This window comes from Oncorhynchus nerka, linkage group LG23 (genome assembly GCF_034236695.1).
Source record: "Oncorhynchus nerka isolate Pitt River linkage group LG23, Oner_Uvic_2.0, whole genome shotgun sequence".
Taxonomy (NCBI): domain Eukaryota; kingdom Metazoa; phylum Chordata; class Actinopteri; order Salmoniformes; family Salmonidae; genus Oncorhynchus; species Oncorhynchus nerka.
This window is the reverse complement of record NC_088418.1, coordinates 24061134-24081610: the sequence shown is the minus strand read 5'-3', so window position 1 is coordinate 24081610 and position 20477 is coordinate 24061134. Positions and strand designations below refer to the sequence as shown.

The 20477-nt window shown below is 44.5% G+C and overlaps 1 protein-coding gene across 1 annotated transcript in view; it reads right to left on the bottom strand.

Annotated features, from left to right (window-relative positions):
• Positions 1–20477, bottom strand: part of dnah3 (dynein axonemal heavy chain 3) — a 47693-nt gene that overhangs the window by 12648 nt on the left and 14568 nt on the right. The window contains exons 19-45 of the mRNA XM_065007972.1: positions 20290–20404; positions 16327–16443; positions 15885–16064; positions 15646–15782; positions 15037–15238; positions 14856–14948; positions 14626–14736; positions 13026–13140; positions 12706–12904; positions 12410–12518; positions 11185–11475; positions 10930–11021; positions 10598–10817; positions 9234–9368; positions 8978–9089; positions 8559–8800; positions 7690–7790; positions 7245–7350; positions 6881–7010; positions 6452–6688; positions 5976–6079; positions 5374–5668; positions 4530–4709; positions 4150–4273; positions 2651–2807; positions 2372–2515; positions 1789–2148 (exon numbers count right to left, since the gene is read on the bottom strand). Coding sequence (XP_064864044.1) covers positions 1789–2148; positions 2372–2515; positions 2651–2807; positions 4150–4273; positions 4530–4709; positions 5374–5668; positions 5976–6079; positions 6452–6688; positions 6881–7010; positions 7245–7350; positions 7690–7790; positions 8559–8800; positions 8978–9089; positions 9234–9368; positions 10598–10817; positions 10930–11021; positions 11185–11475; positions 12410–12518; positions 12706–12904; positions 13026–13140; positions 14626–14736; positions 14856–14948; positions 15037–15238; positions 15646–15782; positions 15885–16064; positions 16327–16443; positions 20290–20404 — 4408 coding nt within the window. The remainder of the gene's footprint in view (positions 1–1788; positions 2149–2371; positions 2516–2650; positions 2808–4149; positions 4274–4529; positions 4710–5373; positions 5669–5975; positions 6080–6451; positions 6689–6880; positions 7011–7244; positions 7351–7689; positions 7791–8558; positions 8801–8977; positions 9090–9233; positions 9369–10597; positions 10818–10929; positions 11022–11184; positions 11476–12409; positions 12519–12705; positions 12905–13025; positions 13141–14625; positions 14737–14855; positions 14949–15036; positions 15239–15645; positions 15783–15884; positions 16065–16326; positions 16444–20289; positions 20405–20477) is intronic.

The window sequence follows — 20477 nt, the reverse complement described above, 5'->3', positions numbered from 1 at the left end:
CCATCCAATGCGCTCCAGTCAGCCAACCCAATGACAGAGGTTCAGCCAGACCAAAGACTGCGAGTGCCCGAGCCTGTCCTGTGACGGCTACTGAGGCCCGAGTTGTCCCAGAAGTCGGCCGAGCTCCACTCCACACCCCAGCCGGTGCCAATACGAGCAGCATCTGAGCAGGACAAGCCGCTGCCAGTGTTGCAGCCTGCCGTGAGACCAACAGAGCTCAAGGAAGTCAAGACGTTGCCAGAGCTGCAGCCCGACCAGCAACCACCAGCACTCAAGCCTACTCCACCTCTACCTGCATACTGCCAGTCGGATCTGCAGCCACCGGTGCCTGAGTCATTACCACAACCGAAACCTGAGGACACACTCCTGCTAGTGTCTCTCCTGGACCAGCCATCACCGGACTCAACTCCATTGCTGGTCCCTACACTGCCTGCTGCCCTTGCAGACCTGCTTGGCCTGAGCCTGACGCCCAAGCCGACTCGTCAGACAGAGTCCCAGTCGACGTCCCATCCAGCACTAGAGCCTCCAGCACCATGTCCTCTGGACCTGCAGTCGGCTGACCTGACACACTATCTGGTCTCAGTATCCACTGCCGTTCTCGAGAACCAGTCAAGCCCTGAACTGGGCTTGACTCGTCAGACCCAGCACCAGCACTGGGTCCGCTACCCGGCCCTCTCCTGGACCCACTGGCCGACTCAGCTCCAGTCCTGGGTCTGCCATCTATTCTTGTCCCAGAGTCAACACCATTGTCTAACCCAGCGCCAGTCCTGCCACTATGGCTCTCATCGGCCCATGTGGGCAGAAAACGCCACTGCCAGACCCACAACCAGCACTGGGTCTGAGGCTTCATACCACCCTCAGGACACCGCCTAATCCGGCGGCAACCCTGGATCTACCGCCCGGACCAGATCTAGGCCTTCCTCTGGTTCCGGAACTGGATACACATCCTGCCCCCTTGGGAGAGCCACCACCCAACCAGCATTCTCGCCCTGAAGATGCCTGGCCCACCTCGTTGGGATGATCTCCTCCACCAGCCTGGACACCTCCAGCAGCACCGGCATGGACCACCCTGACTCCTTCTAGACTGCCCAGCCTCACAGACCCTATGAGCACCTTGTCCCTCACTGCCCGCTCCATCCATTCCACTGAAAGTGTGGCGACATTTTGGGGTGGCTGTAGAAAACCGTTACAGTTTCCCATGAGTACTTCTCAGAACCCTCTCTCTGGCCCTGGGACTTTGTGACTTCTTATTTTCTGACTTCTTACAGCTAAGGTAGGCTACCAACCCCTTGACCTCAGCCTGAGTATTTTGTCCTGCTGCAGAAGACCCTTCAAACCTATGTTCTAGGGACCAGGTTGCCAGGGAACAGAGTCAGCTGACCCAGTTAGCCAAAGTGCCTGGTCAGGGGTTGGAGACCCAAGCCTGCCATTGAACTCTTTAGTTGTTTCCAGGAGGGCAGGTTGAGACAACCTCTATAAACTCCTGTCCTCCAGCTCAACTCACATCTGAACTCTTTCCAAATGGAAAATCCTTCTTCTGGACTCAATGACTGGTGTTTAGAGCGTTGTTGACCATTAACCACTACACCACTATCACTACCACTACCACCTGCTCTGTAAAGTCATGTGTCTGTTTGGGGTGACAATAAAGTGTGGATTGTATCCCTGTCTCCTGCTGGTCATTATCAGTCCTCTTACCTATATATTTAAACCGGCACCTCTATCGGAGACCAGCACGCTATTTTTCACTAAGCACATTAACCTTCATAGTTTTCTTGATCCAGTTACCTTGGTTAGCTCAATCTGGAAGAGGTCGTAATCGTTGATGAAGGTGCCCAGCTTGGTGGCGCTCTGCCGTCCTGAGCCCCCGATGCCCACCAGGAGAAGATGCCCGTTGTCCTGCTTGAGCACACGGCAGATACGCGAGATGTGCTCGATGGCAAACTTGAACATGACGAGGGACATGGGTGCCTTGCTGATGTTGTTGAACTCGTCCAGGTAGTAGTCCATGACGTTGGTCAGAGCGTGCAGGTCGGTGATCTCGTCGTAGGCCTTGGCATCCGAGTCGGGCTTGGCGTAGTCTCCAAAGAACAGGCTGCGGATTGTCTCGTCCACAACCTTGCCGCTAGGCGTCAGGTGGGTCAGCAGCTACATACAACAGAGGGCAGTAGAATGTATTTAGAGTAAACAACATGTGCATTGCCCTTGAACTAGTAACCATTAGACTAAGTTCAATTCAGTCCCTAAAAAATAAATCCCACATACACCAATGCAGAAGCCTGACAGAAGATACATGGTAAATCTTCGAAAGGCAATGATCATCCAACAATGAAGAACTGTGAATGTATAAAAAGGGTCATGTGGAACTTACCTTATCCATGGTCTGCTTGAAGTAGCCGGAGGTTCTCTCCTTGACAATGTTGAAGAATGTCTCTCTGTCCTCGTTGTCGATGAGGCGGTCGTAGAACACACGGTAGACCTCATGGATCCACAGGCGGATCAGCTTGTCCCCCTCCTGCTCACACAGAAACAGATCATACATAAATGATATATATATATATTTTTATTTTTATGAGGTAAATTATTTAGTAAAACATTTATATAGAAGTTGTATAAACGTTAACTATGAGCTGTTGTCGTCTGGCCTTGCCTGGAGGTGCGTGGGTGGGCTGAGCAGCACCCCGCGGATTACCCTGGCAAAATCCCTGAGGTTGAAGATGTAGTGGGACTTGGAGGGAGTGGGCAGGAAACTCTCCATGGCATCCTGATAGACAGCCATGGTGGCCTGCACCATGATCTTCCCCAGTCTGGACACACAGACAACATACAGTGCATTCGTAAAGTATTCAGACCCCTTGATTTTTCCACATTTTGTAATGTTATAGCCTTATTATAAAATGTATTAAATAGCTTTTTTCCCCTCATCAATCTACACACAATACCCCATAATGACAAAGCAAAACCTCTGGCTCCAGCTGGGCCACTCAAGGACATTCAGAGACTTGTCCCGAAGCAACTCCTGCGTTGTCTTGGCTGTGTGCTTAGGGCCGTTGTCCTGTAAGAAGGTGAACCTTCGCCCCAATCTGAGGTCCTAAGCGCTCTGGAGCAGGTTTACATCAAGGATCTCTCTGTACTTTGCTCTGTTCATCTTTCCTCGATCCTGACTGGTATTCCAGTCCCTGCCACTGAAAAACATCCCCACGGCATGATGCTGCCACCAAAATGCTTCACCGTAGGGATGGTGCCAGGTTTCCCCCCGACGTGACGCTTGGCATTCGGGCCAAAGATTTCAATCTTGGTTTCATCAGACCAGAGAATCTTGTTTCTCATGTTCTTAAAGTCCTTTAGGTGCCTTCTGGTAAACTCCAAGTGGGCTGTCGTGCCTTTTACTGAGAAGTGGCTTCCGTCTGGCCACTCTACCATAAAGGCCTGATTGGTGGAGTGCTGCAGAGAGGTTTGTCCTTCTGGAAGATCCTCCCATCTCTACAGAGGAAATCTGGAGCTCTATCAGAGTGACCATCGGGTCCTTGGTCACCTCCCTGACCAAGGCCTGACCAAGGCCTTTCTGACTCGATTGCTCAGTTTAGCCGGGCGGCCAGTTCTAGGAAGAGTCTCGGTGCTTCCAAACTTCTTCCATTTAAGAATGATGGAGGCCACTGTGTTCTTGGGGACCTTCAAAGCTGCAGAAATGTTTTGGTACCCTTCCCCTGATCTGTCCCTCGACACAATCCTATCTCGGCGCTGTACGGACAATTCATTCGACCTAATGGTTTAGTTTTTGCTCTGACATGCACTGTCAACTGTGGGACCTTATATAGACAGGTGCGTGCCTTTCTAAATCATGCCCAATCAATTGAATTTACCACAGGTGGACTCCAATCAAGTTCTGGAAACATCTCAAGGATGATCAATGGAAACAGGATGCACCTGGTCTCAATTTGAAGTTTCATAGCAAAGGGTCTGAATACTTATGTAAATAAGTTCTTTCTGTTTTGTTAAATCTACAAACCTGTTTTCACTTTGTTATTATGGGGTATTGTGTGTAGATTGATGAGTAATTCATTTGATTTAATCCATTTTAGAATAAGACTGTAAAGTAACAAAATGTATAAACAGTAAAGCGGTCTGAATACCTTTAAGACATCTCACCTATAGAAAGCAGCATCAAATCCCTTGCCAAAATGCCAGTCGGTAATGGAGGTGAATATCTTGCTCAGCGTCTCATGGTCAAAGGAGTCGATAGAAACAATATTCAAATGACGAGTGAAGCGGCCTGATTTAAAAGAGAAACTAACTGGTAAACTTTGACAACAAAATTATATGCACATTGAGAAAACCTACCTACTTGAAAGGTAAAACAATTTATGCATACCAAATCACTGAAGCAAAGGGTCTTGTTCAGTACAATCAAAATCTGAGATTTTTTTTTTAAATGGAGAGCTAATACCACAACTTAAAACATTTTTAAAAACGCAAATTGATGTGCCTTACTGAACATCACCCAGTACTGAAGGGCAAAGAAAGAGTACCTGTAATGTCATTCCTCCCCCCACCAGGGGGTCCCATAGCGGATACAAACAGAATGTCCACAATGTCAATCCTGGAGGTGTCCTTCTTGTCGTACCAGTGGTAGTGGTCGATCCACTGCCTCAGCAGCTCGATGGGTGGCTGGGCACCATAGATCTCCTTGGCAGGCATGTTGAGGTCATCTGATAGATCAAAAGTCACTAGGGTGAATCTCAATTATATTTCCTTGATTACTCACATCCTCTCTCCTCACCCACTTTTTAAAATGTATTGGAGAAGAAAATTCAAGGTTCCTCCCCTCTGACCTTCTTCAACAATGCGTTTTGAGCAGGGGAGAACGACTGCCCCCTCTCATTAAAACCACAAAGTTCAAAGCTGACCGTGGTACTGCAGGCATTGTTTGCAGAAAACAGGATCCCCCATTATAGTGAATGGGAAAATGACAATCTTTGTGGATAATCTTTGTGTAAATAAATGAACGATTCTAAGACAATCATGGTACATTTACATTTAAGTCATTTAGCAGACGCTCTTATCCAGAGCGACTTACAAATTGGTGCATTCACCTTATGACCTCCAGTGGAACAGTAGTGCATCTAAAAGTGCACTACTAGTGCATGGTACCAACAATTGCTTCTATTACACCAGATGTATGTCCTTGAACCACACAGAATAAGTTCTAAGGATAATTTAGTTGCTAATTGCAGCCTGCAGTACCTTGGTCGGCACTCGACTTGAAATACTCAATGAGAGGGCGCAGCACTAAGCTAGCCTGCAATGTCACTTCCTGGAGTAGCTCAAACTGCACATGTTATCTATCCACTGAGTGCCCTAGTCATTCCTTACCCACGTAGACGATACACTTCTTTCCCATGGGTGGCCCGAACACGCCCTTCCTCCGGCGGTCCAGCTTGCCCATGATGATGTCCTGGGTCTGGTTGGCTGAGGTGCGTGCCGAGAAGTTGATGCAGTTGGGTGTGTAGCGCTCCTTAGGAAGCTTGAGCAGAAAGCTGTTGTTGATGACTGACTTGCCCGTGCCGGTGGGCCCCACGAACAGCATGGGTACCTCGTGGGCCAGGTAGGTCTGCAGGAAGAACAGCTGACGGGCTGTCTCCATGGTGGGGATGATCAGGTCTGACACCTAATAGCGGGAATAGAGAGAGAGAGAGAGAGAGAGAGAGAGAGAGAGAGAGAGAGAGAGAGAGAGAGAGAGAGAGAGAGAGAGAGAGAGAGAGAGAGAGAGAGAGAGAGAGAGAGAGAGAGAGAGAGAGAGAGAGAGAGAGGGGGGAATTTTAGAAAAAGAGCATGACAACCTGGTTACTCCCATTTGAACCCCTCCAATCACTAGTAAACTGACAAGGAGAAGAGAGATTTTACAGAACATGGCCACCCAGTTATAGCTCCATTTGACCCCGTCAAGCAGTCACCCTCTAAGGTAAACAACTGACATTGGCTCCAGCGGCAATAGTGGACTCCTCCTTGGTGATGGAATCAGTCCATGTATTCCACTGCCCTGTGCCCTGCTTGTGGAAGTAGTAGTCATAGATGGTGCCTACAGAGGAGGGGAAAAAATGAAAAATATGACTAATTGTACCTTTGATTCTTTCACTTGCTCAATACAATAATTAAATCAAACTTTATTATATAGCACATTTCTTACAACAAATGCATTTCAAGGTGCTTAACAAATAAAATAATACAACGTGAAGAAGATAAAACAAAAACGTTTCTGTGCAAATTTAAAATCAAGATAGACATCGATAAAATGAAGAGATAAATTGAAATAGTAAAACAATAGTAAGATAACCGTGGATATGAGAGACTAACGCAGCAATAAATAAAAGGCGATAAAATAAGATACTTAGAAAGGGATGAATTAAATCAAGTAGATCATATGCCTAAGAGAACTAAAGGGTCATGTCACCTCTCTCAGGGAAAACGTTGTTCTTGGTCAGTTTGACACTTTTGGGCCGGGGGTGGTTGTCATCCATGCCCATGATCAGGTTCCTGTAGAAGGCGTCAAACTTATTGCGGCTGTCCCCGTTGATGGTCCCGCCCACGCTCCACACCACAGCGAATAGGAACAGGCCCTGCAGCCACATGGTCACCTGCTGACTGGACATGGGCTCCGTGCCATCGGCCCCAGATGATGCAATGTCGTCTGGTGAAGCAGTACATGCGCAGCAACACACACAAAGGAACACAGTCACGCGCATACATACAGTACATGCATTCAAGGTCATCAATCAATAAGAAAGGTCTTGTAAACCGTCTCCAGACAGATATAACACAGTTTATGTTTGGACTTCATAGTTTGGACATTGTATCCTGAAACAGCTGTGTGTTGGCTGACCTAGGAGACAGGTGTAGAGCCTCATCAGGCTGTAAGCCAGGTGGATGGGGGATGTCGACACCAGGAAACGACACTCTCTGGAGATGAAGTCCAGACAGGGCTGGACCAGCCAGTTGAACATGTCTACAATCTGCAGAAAGACACGAGATGGTGTGTCACACATAATACAATGGAAAGGGGATACCTTGTCAGTTGCACAACTGAATGCATTCAACCGAAATGTGTCTTATAACCCAGTGGACCAAGCGTGGTACAAATCATTGATTATGCTGTATGGGGATAATTATATAGGAATATTCAAATGGACCTTCCTTAAGTAAAACAAAAAAAGAAAAGTTTTTTTTTTTTATGTGTCTGTTCTCACCAGGTCTCTATGTTCAGTGCTCAGGCTCTCAGGCAAGGTGTCCATGTAGGAGTCTCTGAGAGGGGCCCAGCCTAACTGGTGAGGCTCCATGTAGATCATACCACATCTGAAGATACAAGGACAGTCAGCCAGCCATGTACAATTCATTAAGGGGCAAATCCTAACTTCCACCTAAGTCAAATTTTCACTTAGTCATCCATTAATGTCAATGGAAAGCTAAGAGAACATTCAAGTTAAGTGGAAGTTCAGATCCATCCCTAAAAGCAGAACAATGATTTCTTCATCAAAGTATCAACAACCAGCAACCAACTTGCTATACTGCCACTGGTTGACTCAACACCCAACCAGAACGGTTTGCTCCTTTCCTCCAGTCACAAAATACAGTAAGCCACAACATATAGAATTTGAGGACACTACTTCTCAAAAAAAAAACACCCCCACTCACCTGCTGACCGTAGCTGGGGAGGCCTGCTCCAGGTCGGCCGTCTCAAAGATCAGACTCATCTTAGCGCTCATCTGGATGATCTCACCACTCATCAGACACAGCTATAGAGAACAAAGTACAAAACCTACCTTAGTGTTTGGCACTAGACAAACAGGGCACTAGTTATTTAATCAATGGACAATGTACTACTGTCCAAATAGGGCAAATCATGGTAAAAGGTGACTTGTAGTCACTGGAAGAAGTAAAAAAGAAAACTCAATTTACTCAAAAAAGCAGACAGGTATAATGCTTAGTTACTTGTTATACGCGTGTACACCTCTATAACTTCATATTATAAAGCTTATATGTTATGTCTCTCTATAACCATATTTCCATCCATCCAACCAACCATCCAACGTTTTTATGAGAGTAAAATACATATATAAAATATATAGAAACAGCGACTTTGTCGGTAAACTTTCCAAATGTCGACACAACAAAATACGCTAGACAAGGTGGGATCTTTTTGTGTCGGTAAAATTAGTCATGCGAGAAATGGCGGTGAAACCGCTTTTATGCGCAAATATTGATATAATAACCATCATACAGAAGTAAACTTGGGGTCACACTATGACTCGGGAAAGCATACAGTTTATTAGGCTACAGATGAAATAAGTTAGGAGGATGAACTTCACATGGTGGTGAAAGTGCACAGCGATGAGCTTGATGCTCCTTTCCAATAAATATTGAGGGTCTTATTCTGGTGACATGATGATCAATGCTTGGCCTTTTATCCCCAATAAGTGGCCTTTTTTGTAGATTTTAGAATATTTGCATGAAAATCTGTTGCCAATTGAATGGAAACCTAGTTAATGAAGCTAACTCCTTACCTTCTTGTTGTCGTCCAGCACGGTGTTCATGTTCTCGATCCACACCGCGTCGATGGGCCCGTCGAAGAGGATCCACTGGCGGTCGTCCGAGGTGGAGACGGCCTGCTCCCTGAAGGAGACGGCCAGCACCCCGTCTGACCACTCGTGGCTGACCGGGTCGAAGCAACCGTACAGCTGGCCCATGGTGATGGCCTTGGGGTTGATGATCCGGTAGTCGACCGCAAACTCCTCCATCAGACCAGCTTGGGGTAAAGAGGATGTCAGAGGAAGGAAACATGTTGACCATAAAAATAGAATATAAAGTGTGTTTCAGATTTTGTAGTTGGTGCAATTTATTTGTAGTTGCCAAAACTGATGCTGCTTATGGCTTGATAATGTGGACTTTCGATGTCATGAAGTTGCTGTCTGGTAGGACTGACCTTCAAACAGATCACCCAGGGCCCCAGCCAGGACTTTATAGGCAGAGGTCTTCCCACCCAGAGGGTCTCCCACGATCATGAAACCGTGACGCACCAGCATCATATCATACACCTATCAACGCGAAAGAACCAACGGGAGGAATTCTTACAGCACTGACCCTTATTCAACCACAATGTCTTCGAATAATAGGTGAGGTTGAGGCATCAGTGTCACTGAGAAGGACAGATAAATGCTGCCATTTTGTTTTTGGATTACCTGGATGATTTTGCCGATGAACCAGGGCACGGGCTGGAGCTGGAGCTTGGTGATGTTGTCATTCAGGGCCTGCATGAGAAGATCGTAGTCTGGTTTGGGAAGGACCACCCCAGGGAAGAGATCCGATATGATACCCTATGGATACAATTCAAGCATACAGTCATGTGTGAAAGACTGAGAGATACGACAGTTTAAATGTGCACTAACAGGTGGAAAAGCTCAGAAAGCTTTGACAGAATTTGCTTCTCTGGAGAAACATAAAATTACTCAGTTTGTAATGATGACATTGGTGCATAGGTGCATAGTATTACCTAGTGTTGATTTTTCAGTGTAACATTTCTACTGTTAATTCCGGAGTGAAATTAGCACTGTAAATGTTAAATTAACACTTATTGGAGTAAATGAACCCCAGTGTTGGTTTTAATAACAAGAGTTAAACTAAAACCACATCCATCATTATCAGATTTCCCAGCATGCTCTTATTGCAGGTGTATTTTTAGAGTCAGTTAAGAACAAATTCTTATTTACAATAGGAACAGTGGGCAGAACCACAGATTTTTAGCTTGTCAGCTCGAGGATTCGATCTAGCAACCTTTTGGCTACTAGCCCAACGCTCTAACCACTAGGCTACCTACCGTATGCTACTCAAATATAAATAACATACATTTCTATACTAATCCAATCTGTTACTTGGACTTGTTGCACCAGTTACTGAAATGGTATTTCCAGTTAAGATGCTTTAGGTAATCTCATATCTTATTCTTCCCAAATCTGGCAGTCATTCTAAATGCAGGTTGTAGGTGAATACAAATATTTGAGATCCCCATTCTGGATGGATTCTAAATAGGAATTACACATCACATTGCTAGCCAGCATAATGTGACTTGATGTGGCCCGTAAACAACGAGTTTGAGGCAACTGTATTAAGGTAAACTAGGCCCTCAAAATAAGGCCTTATGAAATATGTATTGTAATAATTACATTTTAATGATAACATATTTGCTTAGGATCTCATCTGGTAAAGGCCACAGGACTGAACATGAATGAATGTAACCACCATTTCTCTCTCACTAACAAATACAGTCATGGGTGGTAAACTCATCACTCGAAAGGCACACTAGGAAATGCAAAGTGGTCATTTAACACTGAAAAGTGTGGACCCGTATGGACACTGGAACTGTGTTTAAATTGAACTCTTAGTGTTGATTTAACACTGGAGAATTTGCTGTGTGACAATGACGACATTGGTTACCTAGATAGAGAACTCATGTAAAAAAAAACAGCCTGATAAGATATACAAAAATCAGGTGTTTACCAAATCAGTGTGACAAAGCTGAATAATGCCGAAACATAAGCAACATTACTTGAAACAGAGGCACATCCTGGGCCAGAAACTTGGCCATGTTGACGTCCATCAGTGCTCTGAGCAGCAGAACACTCTCGTTCTCCTTCGGGTACTTCAGTTTTAGGTTCCCCGCGGCAGTCAGGACTGATTTCACGGCGCGCATACCATAGTCGTAGTGATGCTGCGAGGACAGCTGCTCTGAACACAGGCGGTAGGTTGCCACAATCTTCCCGGCAAGACTGATAGGAACACCAAGAAAGTTTGTTTTTTTGAGTCAACGTAAGAAGTTAGAGAACAATGTATGACAAGACAACCACAATAGATTAGTTATATAATCGGTATGATTCATACCTGCGAGACTCGATAAAGCCCACAGAGTAAAGTGAGATCTCACCAATGAGACCATAGTCAGGCACCATCATAGCCACCGTACGGAAAAGAACCTGCAAGAGAAGATTGACAGCGCCACACTCCCAATCTCATTGTTTTTCTTGCAATAAACCTAATGCAAAACTAGTTGAACTATACAATGTAAATTGTGACCTATCCCTTTTAAGTTTCAAATAACGACTGTTGATCCTATAGTCAGTGGTAGGTGTACTGTACCTTGAGGTTGTCTGGGAGCTCGGCCCTGCCTGCATAGCCAGGGTTCATGGTGATGAAGACGGAGCAGGTGGGATTGAGGGACAACTCGGTCCCCTCAAACATGAAGGTCTTCAAGTCCCTGGCGATGGCCTGCTGGATACTTAGCACCTGCTGGGCCACCACAGACAGCACCTCCACTTCGATTCGGTTGAACTCGTCGAAGCAGGCCCAAGCCCCGGATTGTGCCAGTCCTTTGAAAAACTTACTCATGGCCTTGTAGTCCAGGCCGTCAGAGCAGTTGAACACCACACACTGAGAGAAGCAAAGAACAAGACATAACAAATCAAATTGTAGTGAATGAATGCAATTAAATATGATACCTGAAGACTGAACAAACTTTGGGTGAAAAGTTAAGACAGTAATGCATTAGTAGGGTTCTCGAGTGGCGCAGTGGTCTAAGGCACTGCATCTCAGTGCTTGAGGCGTCACTACAGACACCCTGGTATGAATCCAGGCTGTATCACAACCCGGCCGTGGTTGGGTGGCGCACAATTGGCCCAGCATCATCCAGGTTTGACCAGTGTATATAAGAATGTTCTTAACATATTAGAGACTCAACAAAGCTCCACCAACTCAAGGTCATGGAGAGAGTTCTGTTGGAAGAATGTTATATGTTTCTTCATAACACCTAAACTGAAATCAAAACAGACTGGCTCCCTACACCCTTGTTGGAGAGAATGCGGTCTATTGAGGTTGGATCACTCTCATATCTTTTGGACTTGCCCCGCAATCTAAACTTACTGGGGAGAAATAAGATCTAACAATGGAAAAAATTATGGGATTTGACATAGAACAAACATTTATTACTTGGGTGAAATACCTGATAACTTACACAATAGATAAAAGTACCTCTTGAAGGTCGTACTGGCAACCAGTAAAAAGGCTTTCACTAGGAAATGGCTACAAAAAGACCCTCCCACAGTGACACAATGGATAGACATTGTAAAAGAAATACACCACATGGAGCATGGACCTTTGCTTTAAGAACACAAGAGGAGAGAGGTCAGGAATACTGGGAAAAAAGTTATCTTTTTTGTTGTTCTTTTTTAAAAACGTTACTTTCTTTGTGTTCCTATAATAAAAACAAAGTATAATGAATGTATATACGAATATATATGAATAAAGAATGTTCTGAACTGACTTGCCTAGTTGAATAAAGGTTAAAAAATACAAAATGATCATGTACCTGCTTAGCCAGAGCTTTGGCCAGATCCTTGGTGGTCTCAGTCTTGCCTGTCCCTGCAGGGCCCTCGGGGGCTCCTCCCAGGTTCAGCTTCAGGGCACCCATCAGTGTCCTATGGGAACATGTAACATGCAACCTCCAATATGACATGACTGTTCTCTTTCAGTAACTTTCAGTATCCTTATGGAATAAAGTTATGTCCAGCAACTGTACCCATGTATGTGTCATTGCATTATAACCATGGTCATTACTATGTTAGTGGTAAGTACACCAAGTCGAGGTTACAGTTGATGACTGACCTATAGCAGCGGTCAGTGAGTGGGGTGATGACCAGACGGCCGGAGTTGCCCAGGTACTCGTAACCGTACTTGACAGTGGTGGTGATCATACGCAGGCGCACGTCTCCGTCCTCCCAGAAGTACCTCAGCTGACTGATCCAGGAGAAGTCATTTAGGGAGGAGATACGGTCCTCAGCCAGTTTAGCTACCACGTCCCGAGCTGGGAGAGAGAGGAGAGAGTGTGTGAGTGAGAAAAAGTGTGTGTGTGAGAGATCTGGCACCGACTTCCCCTGGGGTGAACTCAGAAGAAGAACTAATATAAAGGAAAAAGTGGGAAATACCGTGGACATCAATGACTGTGAGAGCTCCTAAGGTCATTCTGGCCCCTCCATTCAGCTTCCCACGCACCAGCTCCACAATGTCAGCTATTTGGGCATTGCTCTTATCCACATAGGCCTTAGAATGGATCAACATATACAGTACCAGTCAATAGTTTGGACACACCTACTCATTCAAGGGTTATTCTTTTTTTTTTTTACTATTTTCTACATTGTAGAATAATAGTGAAGACATCACAACTATGAAATAACACATATGGAATCATGTAGTAACCAAAAAAGTGTTAAACAAATCAAAATATATTTTATATTTGAGATTCTTCAAAGTAGCCACCCTTTGCCTTGATGACAGCTTTGCACACTCTTGGCAGTCTTTGGTCTGATGAGTCCAAATGTTAAGATTTTTGGTTCCAACTGCTGTGTCTTTGTGAGACGCAGAGTAGGTGAACGGATGATCTCCTCATGTGTAGTTCCCACCGTGAAGCATGGAGGAGGTGTGATGGTGCTTTGCTGGTGACATTGTCAGTGATTTATTTACATTTCAAGGTACAGTTAACCAGCATGGCTACCACAGCATTCTGCAGCGATATGCCATCCCATCTGGTTTGCGCTTAGTGGGACTATAATTTGTTTTTCAACAGGACAATGACCAAGTGCTGCATCAGATGACCTGTCCTCCACAATCCCCCGAACTCAACCCAATTGAGATGTTTTGGGATGAGTTGGACAGCAGAGTGAAGGAAAAGCAGCCAACAAGTGCTCAGCATTTGTGGGAACTCCTTCAAGACCGTTGGAAAAGCATTCCTCATGAAGCTGGTTGAGAAAATACCAAGAGTGTGCAAAGCTGTTAATTAATTAGAGGGAAGTTGAAAGACAAGGGCATTTGATCAGCAACTGGGTCAAGTAGGCGGGGCTACATTAGGTGAATAATACCACTGAATTTCTAAACACAGAGGCGCAACATCGCAAGACTTCCAGGAACGCTTGCGAAGCAGGCCAAGCAGGTGTTTGTGGTTAGAGAAGTCAATGAGAGAAGTGAAACATTCTTGCTTGGGCTCAGTGGTCTAAGGCACCGCATCGCAGTGCTTGAGGTGTCACTACAGATACCCTGGTTCGATTCCAGGCTGTATCACAACCGGCCATGATTGGGAGTCCCATATGGTGGCACACAATTGGCCCAGCGTCGTCCGGGTTTGGCCGGTGTAGGCCATCATTGTAAATAAGAATTTGTTCTTAATTTTAAAAAGTAAAAAATGTACTTAATTTTCTCAAAATCTAAAGGCACAACCTAGATTGGAGCCAATGTCTTAAGCAGTTGAACATGTTATTACTCCAACCTCGTGTCACAAACTGACACGTTTTTCATTTTTGTAAAAAAAAAACTTTACATCGAAGGTGTGCCTTTGATTTGACGCCCTGCACATGCGCAGTTCGACGCAAGACGACTGTTAGACCCGATGACGTGTTTCTGTGCTTGAGCTTAGCTAGCCAACGTCGCCTTGACTTGCCTACAAGAGTGATCAGGGGTTTCCATAGGAGATGCAGTTTCTGCCTATCTTCATAGTGTACTGTCTTTGGTAATGCTATGTATTAAGTGACTCACGTGCAGGGTATTGGTCTCGATGGCCTCAGAGACCTCACTGGTCCAGAAAATGGACGAGGCACAAATAACAACCTGACCAGGCCACTGCAACACCCACTTTTTCCTGGGGACCTGCAAAATAATCATGTGTAAAAAAATAAAAAATAATACATTTGAAGTGTAATTGTCAATAAACATTTTCAATTTCAATTTATTTTTTTTTCTAAATTGTATTTATGTCTTTACTGTACCTCGACATACTGGTCCACTCCTTTGTGGATGACATCTCTAACGCTGGTCATCATCATGCTTTCCACCTGCTGTAGCCACTTCTCCACCATGCCCTGCATGGGATCACACCACACAGTCACATCAGCGTGTGTGTGTGTGTGTGTGCCTGAATGTGTGTGTGTGTGTGTCCTACAATAGTACCTTAGCTTTGGCGGGGTAGAGCTTGGTGCTAAACGGCACTAACTCCTTCTCAGAGCTGATCATGCCAGTGATCTCCATGTCCTCTGTGAACTCCAGCTTGGCGATGCCCTCGAAGCACTTCTTCAGGTGGGGCTGGACACGCCTCGGGTCCTTTGTCTCTGACAGGATCTCCAGCAACTCATCGTTGGACAGGAAGAAGAATCTGTGGATTAGATTCAGTCAGAGGTGAGTCCGAGATGGCAGCCTATTCCCTATGTATTGCACTATAAAGGGAATAGGTGCTCTTTCAGACACATCCTCCGACTCATTGCATTTTGATTGGAGCATAAGCCATTCACTGTGATTGAATTGAATTGAGATGTACCAGTTAAATACTAAATCAGTTGACAGTTCTGACAGTTCTCCAAGGGCCTGACTCTTCAAGGGCTAAATGGGCTACACAATCTTAACTCACAAGTCTCCCATAGACATGAATACACACAAGATTGACTTAAATGCTAAAATACACACATTTCATGTGAGCATTAACATACAGTGGTACTTATACTGTCAAAGTATGTCAAAGTGACAGGCAATTTCAAAGAGAATGTTAATAGTTGTTAGAGTTACCTGGGGAAGAATAGTCTCTTTTTCTCCAGGTAGGTGTTGAGGCCTCTCTGGATGTCCTCCAGAAATACATTGGCCTCCTCGAGACGGCCAAGCATGTTGGCCTGGTCTGTAGCCACCAGCACACGCGTGTCCTTCATCTGAACACACACATACAGGATATTGGTCAAGATAAGGAAATCCCCACACACATATAGGCACACACACACACAGTAATTTCGGGGGGTGTGTGTGTGTCTCACCGCCTCAGCGATGATATCTTTCCAGTATCGGTCCACGATGGCAAACTTGCGTCCCTCCTCAGGCATCTGGGCGATGATGTCCTCAGAGCTGAAGATGGGCTCCAGGTAGAGCCAGGTAGCTTGACACTTCAACATGGAGTCCAAGATGTCCTGCATCATCAGCAACTTCTCCTCCCATTGCTGAGAACGGGGGGAGAAGGGAAAATAGAGATTTGAGATTGAAGTGAAAATGATAAAGAAAGTGAGAGGTAAGAGAAAGAAGAAAGAGAGAGTGAGAAAAACAGAAAGATTTTTTTAAAAAACTTAGAATGAATGTACAATACGAACGTACATTACAGGAGAACATTGGCTAGTATCAATTTCATGGCCATGAATGATCTCAACTGGGATGTCACCCAATCCAGTAGACCAGAGATGACAGGTGGCAGTGTGATGATCCTACCTTACAGTCAGCCTCTATGGGCTTGATGAAGGGTGACCCTCGCATGGTCTGGGTCTTGATGACGTGGTCGTCTAGGAGCACTTGGATGTCGTCCACTGCAGATACAATACTCGTACCCTACACTCGCACACACACACACACACACACACACACATGCGGAATAAGAGATGGCTTCTTTCCACACCCAACATCACACAGCACACATCAAACTGAACCAGTCTGGCCTATTAAAGGCCCAGTGCTGTAAAAAACATGATTTTCCTGTGTTTTATATACAGTATCAGTCAAAAGTCTGGACACAGCTACTCATTCAAGGGTTTTTCTTAATTTGTACTATTTTCTATATTGTAGAATAATAGTGAAGACATCAAAACTATGAAATAACATATATGGAATCATGTAGTAACCAAAAAAGTGTTCAATATTTGAGATTCTTCAAAGTAGCCAGCCTTTGCCTTGATGACAGGTTTGCACACTCTTGGTATTCTCTCAAACACCTTGTCATGACTTTTCCTTCTGAGTGAGGATCAAAGAGAGCCCCCCCACCCCCTCTCCCACCTATCGTAAATTTTCTCTCTCTTGCCTTTGCAGTATTGAGAATGGAATGTCTGAGTGTTAGAATAGAGACTTTGCAGTACTTTAACATCAAAAGATTGGATATTGAAACAATATTTCTAACATAAACCATGTAGGGAATGGTTGGTGGGGATCGAAACAATAATCATGTCATATAATTTAGCATTTTGTGATGTCATTACGGATGGTATAGCAAGATAACTGTATCTTTAAGAGCTTTCACAATGTAGTTTTGCATCTAAATGTTGTAAAACTTATATGATTAAATATGAAACTAGTTGTGAAAAGATTAAATGTGATTTTGGCCTTCTAGATGAGAATTGTTTTTCATGTAAGCTTTTGCCGAGTCAGTGACCACGCCCATGTGAGCACAGACATTGTGGCAACGTGATGGAACCGCCCTTCAAGGCGTAAAAGGACTGCTAACGAAATTTACAACAGACCAGTATATGTGCAGCGCGAGCTGAATACGTTGAAATGGTTGCAATTTAAATACAGACCAGCGTGACCGACAGCGTGAGCTGAATGTTACGAAATGGTTAAGACCCTCTGAAACTCGACGAGTGAAGAAGGCAAAGACTATACCAAACATTCTCAGTCTGCAGCTGGGTAATGTAGTCAGGAACTTTGACAAAAGACACGAGAAAGTTTCCATCAAGCAACCATTGGAACGTCTGGAGGATCCATTCTAACAAACAAAGCAGCCTACTTCTAGAACAAAGCAGCCTACTACAACTTAACTTTGACAAGGTAGAGGTGGTACAGAGAAGATAGCCCTATTTGGTAAAAGTCCATTTTATGGCAAGAACAGCTCAAATAAGCAAAGAGAAAAAACAGTCCATTATTACTTTAAGACATGGTCAGTCAATCCAGGAAAATTTGAAGAACTTTCAAAACTTTCTTCAAGCGCAGTCGCAAAAACTATCAAAAGCTATGATGAAACTGGCAAGGACCACCACAGGAAAGGAAGACCCAGAGTTAACCTCTGCTGCAGAGGATAACTTCATTAGAGTTACCAGCCTCAGAAATGGCAGCCCAAACAAATGCTTCACAGAGTTAAAGTAACAGACACTGTTAGTAACAGACAACTGTTCAGAGGAGACTGCGTGAATCAGGCCTTCATGGTCGAATTGCTGCAAAGAAACCACTTCCTTGGTGTCCACATCACCAACAAACTACTACTATATCATGGTCCAAACGCACCAAGACAAACGTGAAGAGGGCACAACAAAACCTATTCCCCCTCAAGTGACTGAAAATATTTGGTATGGGTCCTCAGATCCTCAAAAGGTTCTACAGCTGCACCATCGAGAGCATCCTGGTTGCATCACTGTATGGCAACTGCCCGGCCTCCGACCGCAAGGCACTAAGCAGTGCGCACGGCCCAGTACATCACTGGGGCCAAGCTTCCTGCCATCCAGGACCTCTATACCAGGCAGTGTCAGAGGAAGGCCCAAAAGCTTGCCAAAGACTTCAGCCACCCTAGTCATAGACTGGTCTCTCTGCTACCGCATGACAAGCGGTACTAAGTCTAGGTCCAAAAGGCTTCTTAACAGCTTCTACCCCCAAGCCATAAGACTCCAGAACAGGTAATCAAATGGCTCCCCGGACTATTTGCATTGTCCCCCTCCCACCCCCATATTTACGCTGCTGCTACTCTCTGTTTATTATCCATGCATAGTCACTTTACCTCTACCTACATATTACCTCAATTAACAGGTTCCCCCGCACATTGACTCTGTACCGGTACCCCCGGAAATATAGCCTCGTTACTGTTATTTTATTGTGGCTCCTTAATTATTTGTTATTTTTCTATTTTTATTGATATATATTTTAAATTATATATATTTTTAAATTGAACCTTTATTTAACTAGGCAAGTCAGTTAAGAACAAATTCTTATTTACAATGACGGCCTACTCTGGCCAAACCCTAACCCGGACGACGCTGGGCCCTATAGGACTCCCAATCACTGCCGGTTATGATACAGCCTGGAATTTAACCAGGGTCTGTAGTGATGCCTCTAGCACTGTGATGCAGTGCCTTAGACGGCTGTACCACTTCAGTTTATTTTAGTAAATAGTTTAACACTTTTTTTTCTTCTTAAAACTGCATTGCTGGTTAAGGGCTTGTAAGTAAGCATTTCACTGTAAAGTCTACACCTGTTGTATTCGGAGCGTGTGACAAATACAAATTGATTTGACTTGCTTGGGCCAAGAAACACGAGCATTAGTCTCTGTGAGACGCAGAGGTGAACGGATGATCTCTGCATGTGTGGCTCCCACCGTGAAGCATGGAGGAGGAGGTGTGATGGTGTGGGGGTGATTTGCTGGTGACACCGTCAGTGATTTATTTAGAATTCAAGGCACACTTAACCAGCATGGTTACCACAGCATTCTGCAGCGATACGCCATCCCGTCTGGCTTGCCCTTAGTGGGAATATAATTTGTTTTTCAACAGGACAATGACCCAACACACATACAGTCTGTGTAAGGGCTATTTGACGAAGAAGGAGAGTGATAGAGTGCTGCATCAGATGACCTGGCCTCCACAATCACTCGGCCTCAACTCAATTGAGATGGTTTGGGATGAGTTGGATTGCAGAGTGAAGGAAAAATAGCAAACACGTCCTCAGCATATATGATAACTCCTTCAAGACTCTGAAGCTGGTTGAGAGAATGCCAAGAGTGTGCAAAGCTGTCATCAAGGCAAAGGGTGGCTACTTTGAAGAATACATTTTGATTACTAACTTTTTTGGTTACTACATGATTCCATATGTGTTATTTCATCGTTTTGATGTCTTCACTATTATTCTACAATGTAAAAAAAAAAGTTAAAATACAGAAAACCCCTTTTGACTGGTACTGTATATTTCCACACTATGAGGTTGGAATAATACTGAACAATTGTGTAAATTATGATAATGGCCATTTAGTGTAAGAGCTGTTTGTTTTGGTGGGAATTTTGGCCTACTTGATGACATCACCAGGTGGTAAATTAGTTAATAGACCAATAAGAGTGTTCCAAACCTCTGCCTATAACAGCTCATTTTCAGTTTACCCCTCACACCAGTGCCAGACAGTCCTTGCTTGAGAAATTGTTCTTGCTAAGAAGCTATGTGTAAACAATCACAATAATGTACTTAATTGTTACCCAGAAATGATTTGATATTGAGATAAAAATGGCTGCATTGGGCCTTTAAGAAAGTTGATCCTGTCTAGGGTGTAATAGTATCTAATATTGGCATACTTGGTTACTTTTTAATAATTTATAAGTCCAGATGACAAATTCTGTAATTAGTTAATACTGTATGTATGTGTGTGTGTGTGTGTGTGTGTGTGTGTGTGTGTGTGTGTGTGTGTGCATTTGCGTGCCTGCTGCTGCTTACCGTGTCTCTGTAGGCAGTGAAGGCAAAGCAGAGCTCAGCCCATTCAGTCTTCATTTTCTCCATGGCCTTCTCCAGAGAGTACTCCTTACTGGCAGACGCCCCTATCTCCTCAAGCCTGAGAGTTGAGGAAGGAAGAGTCAGAGACAGCTTCACATTGTACAGCAAATCACAACCTAACACATTTATGG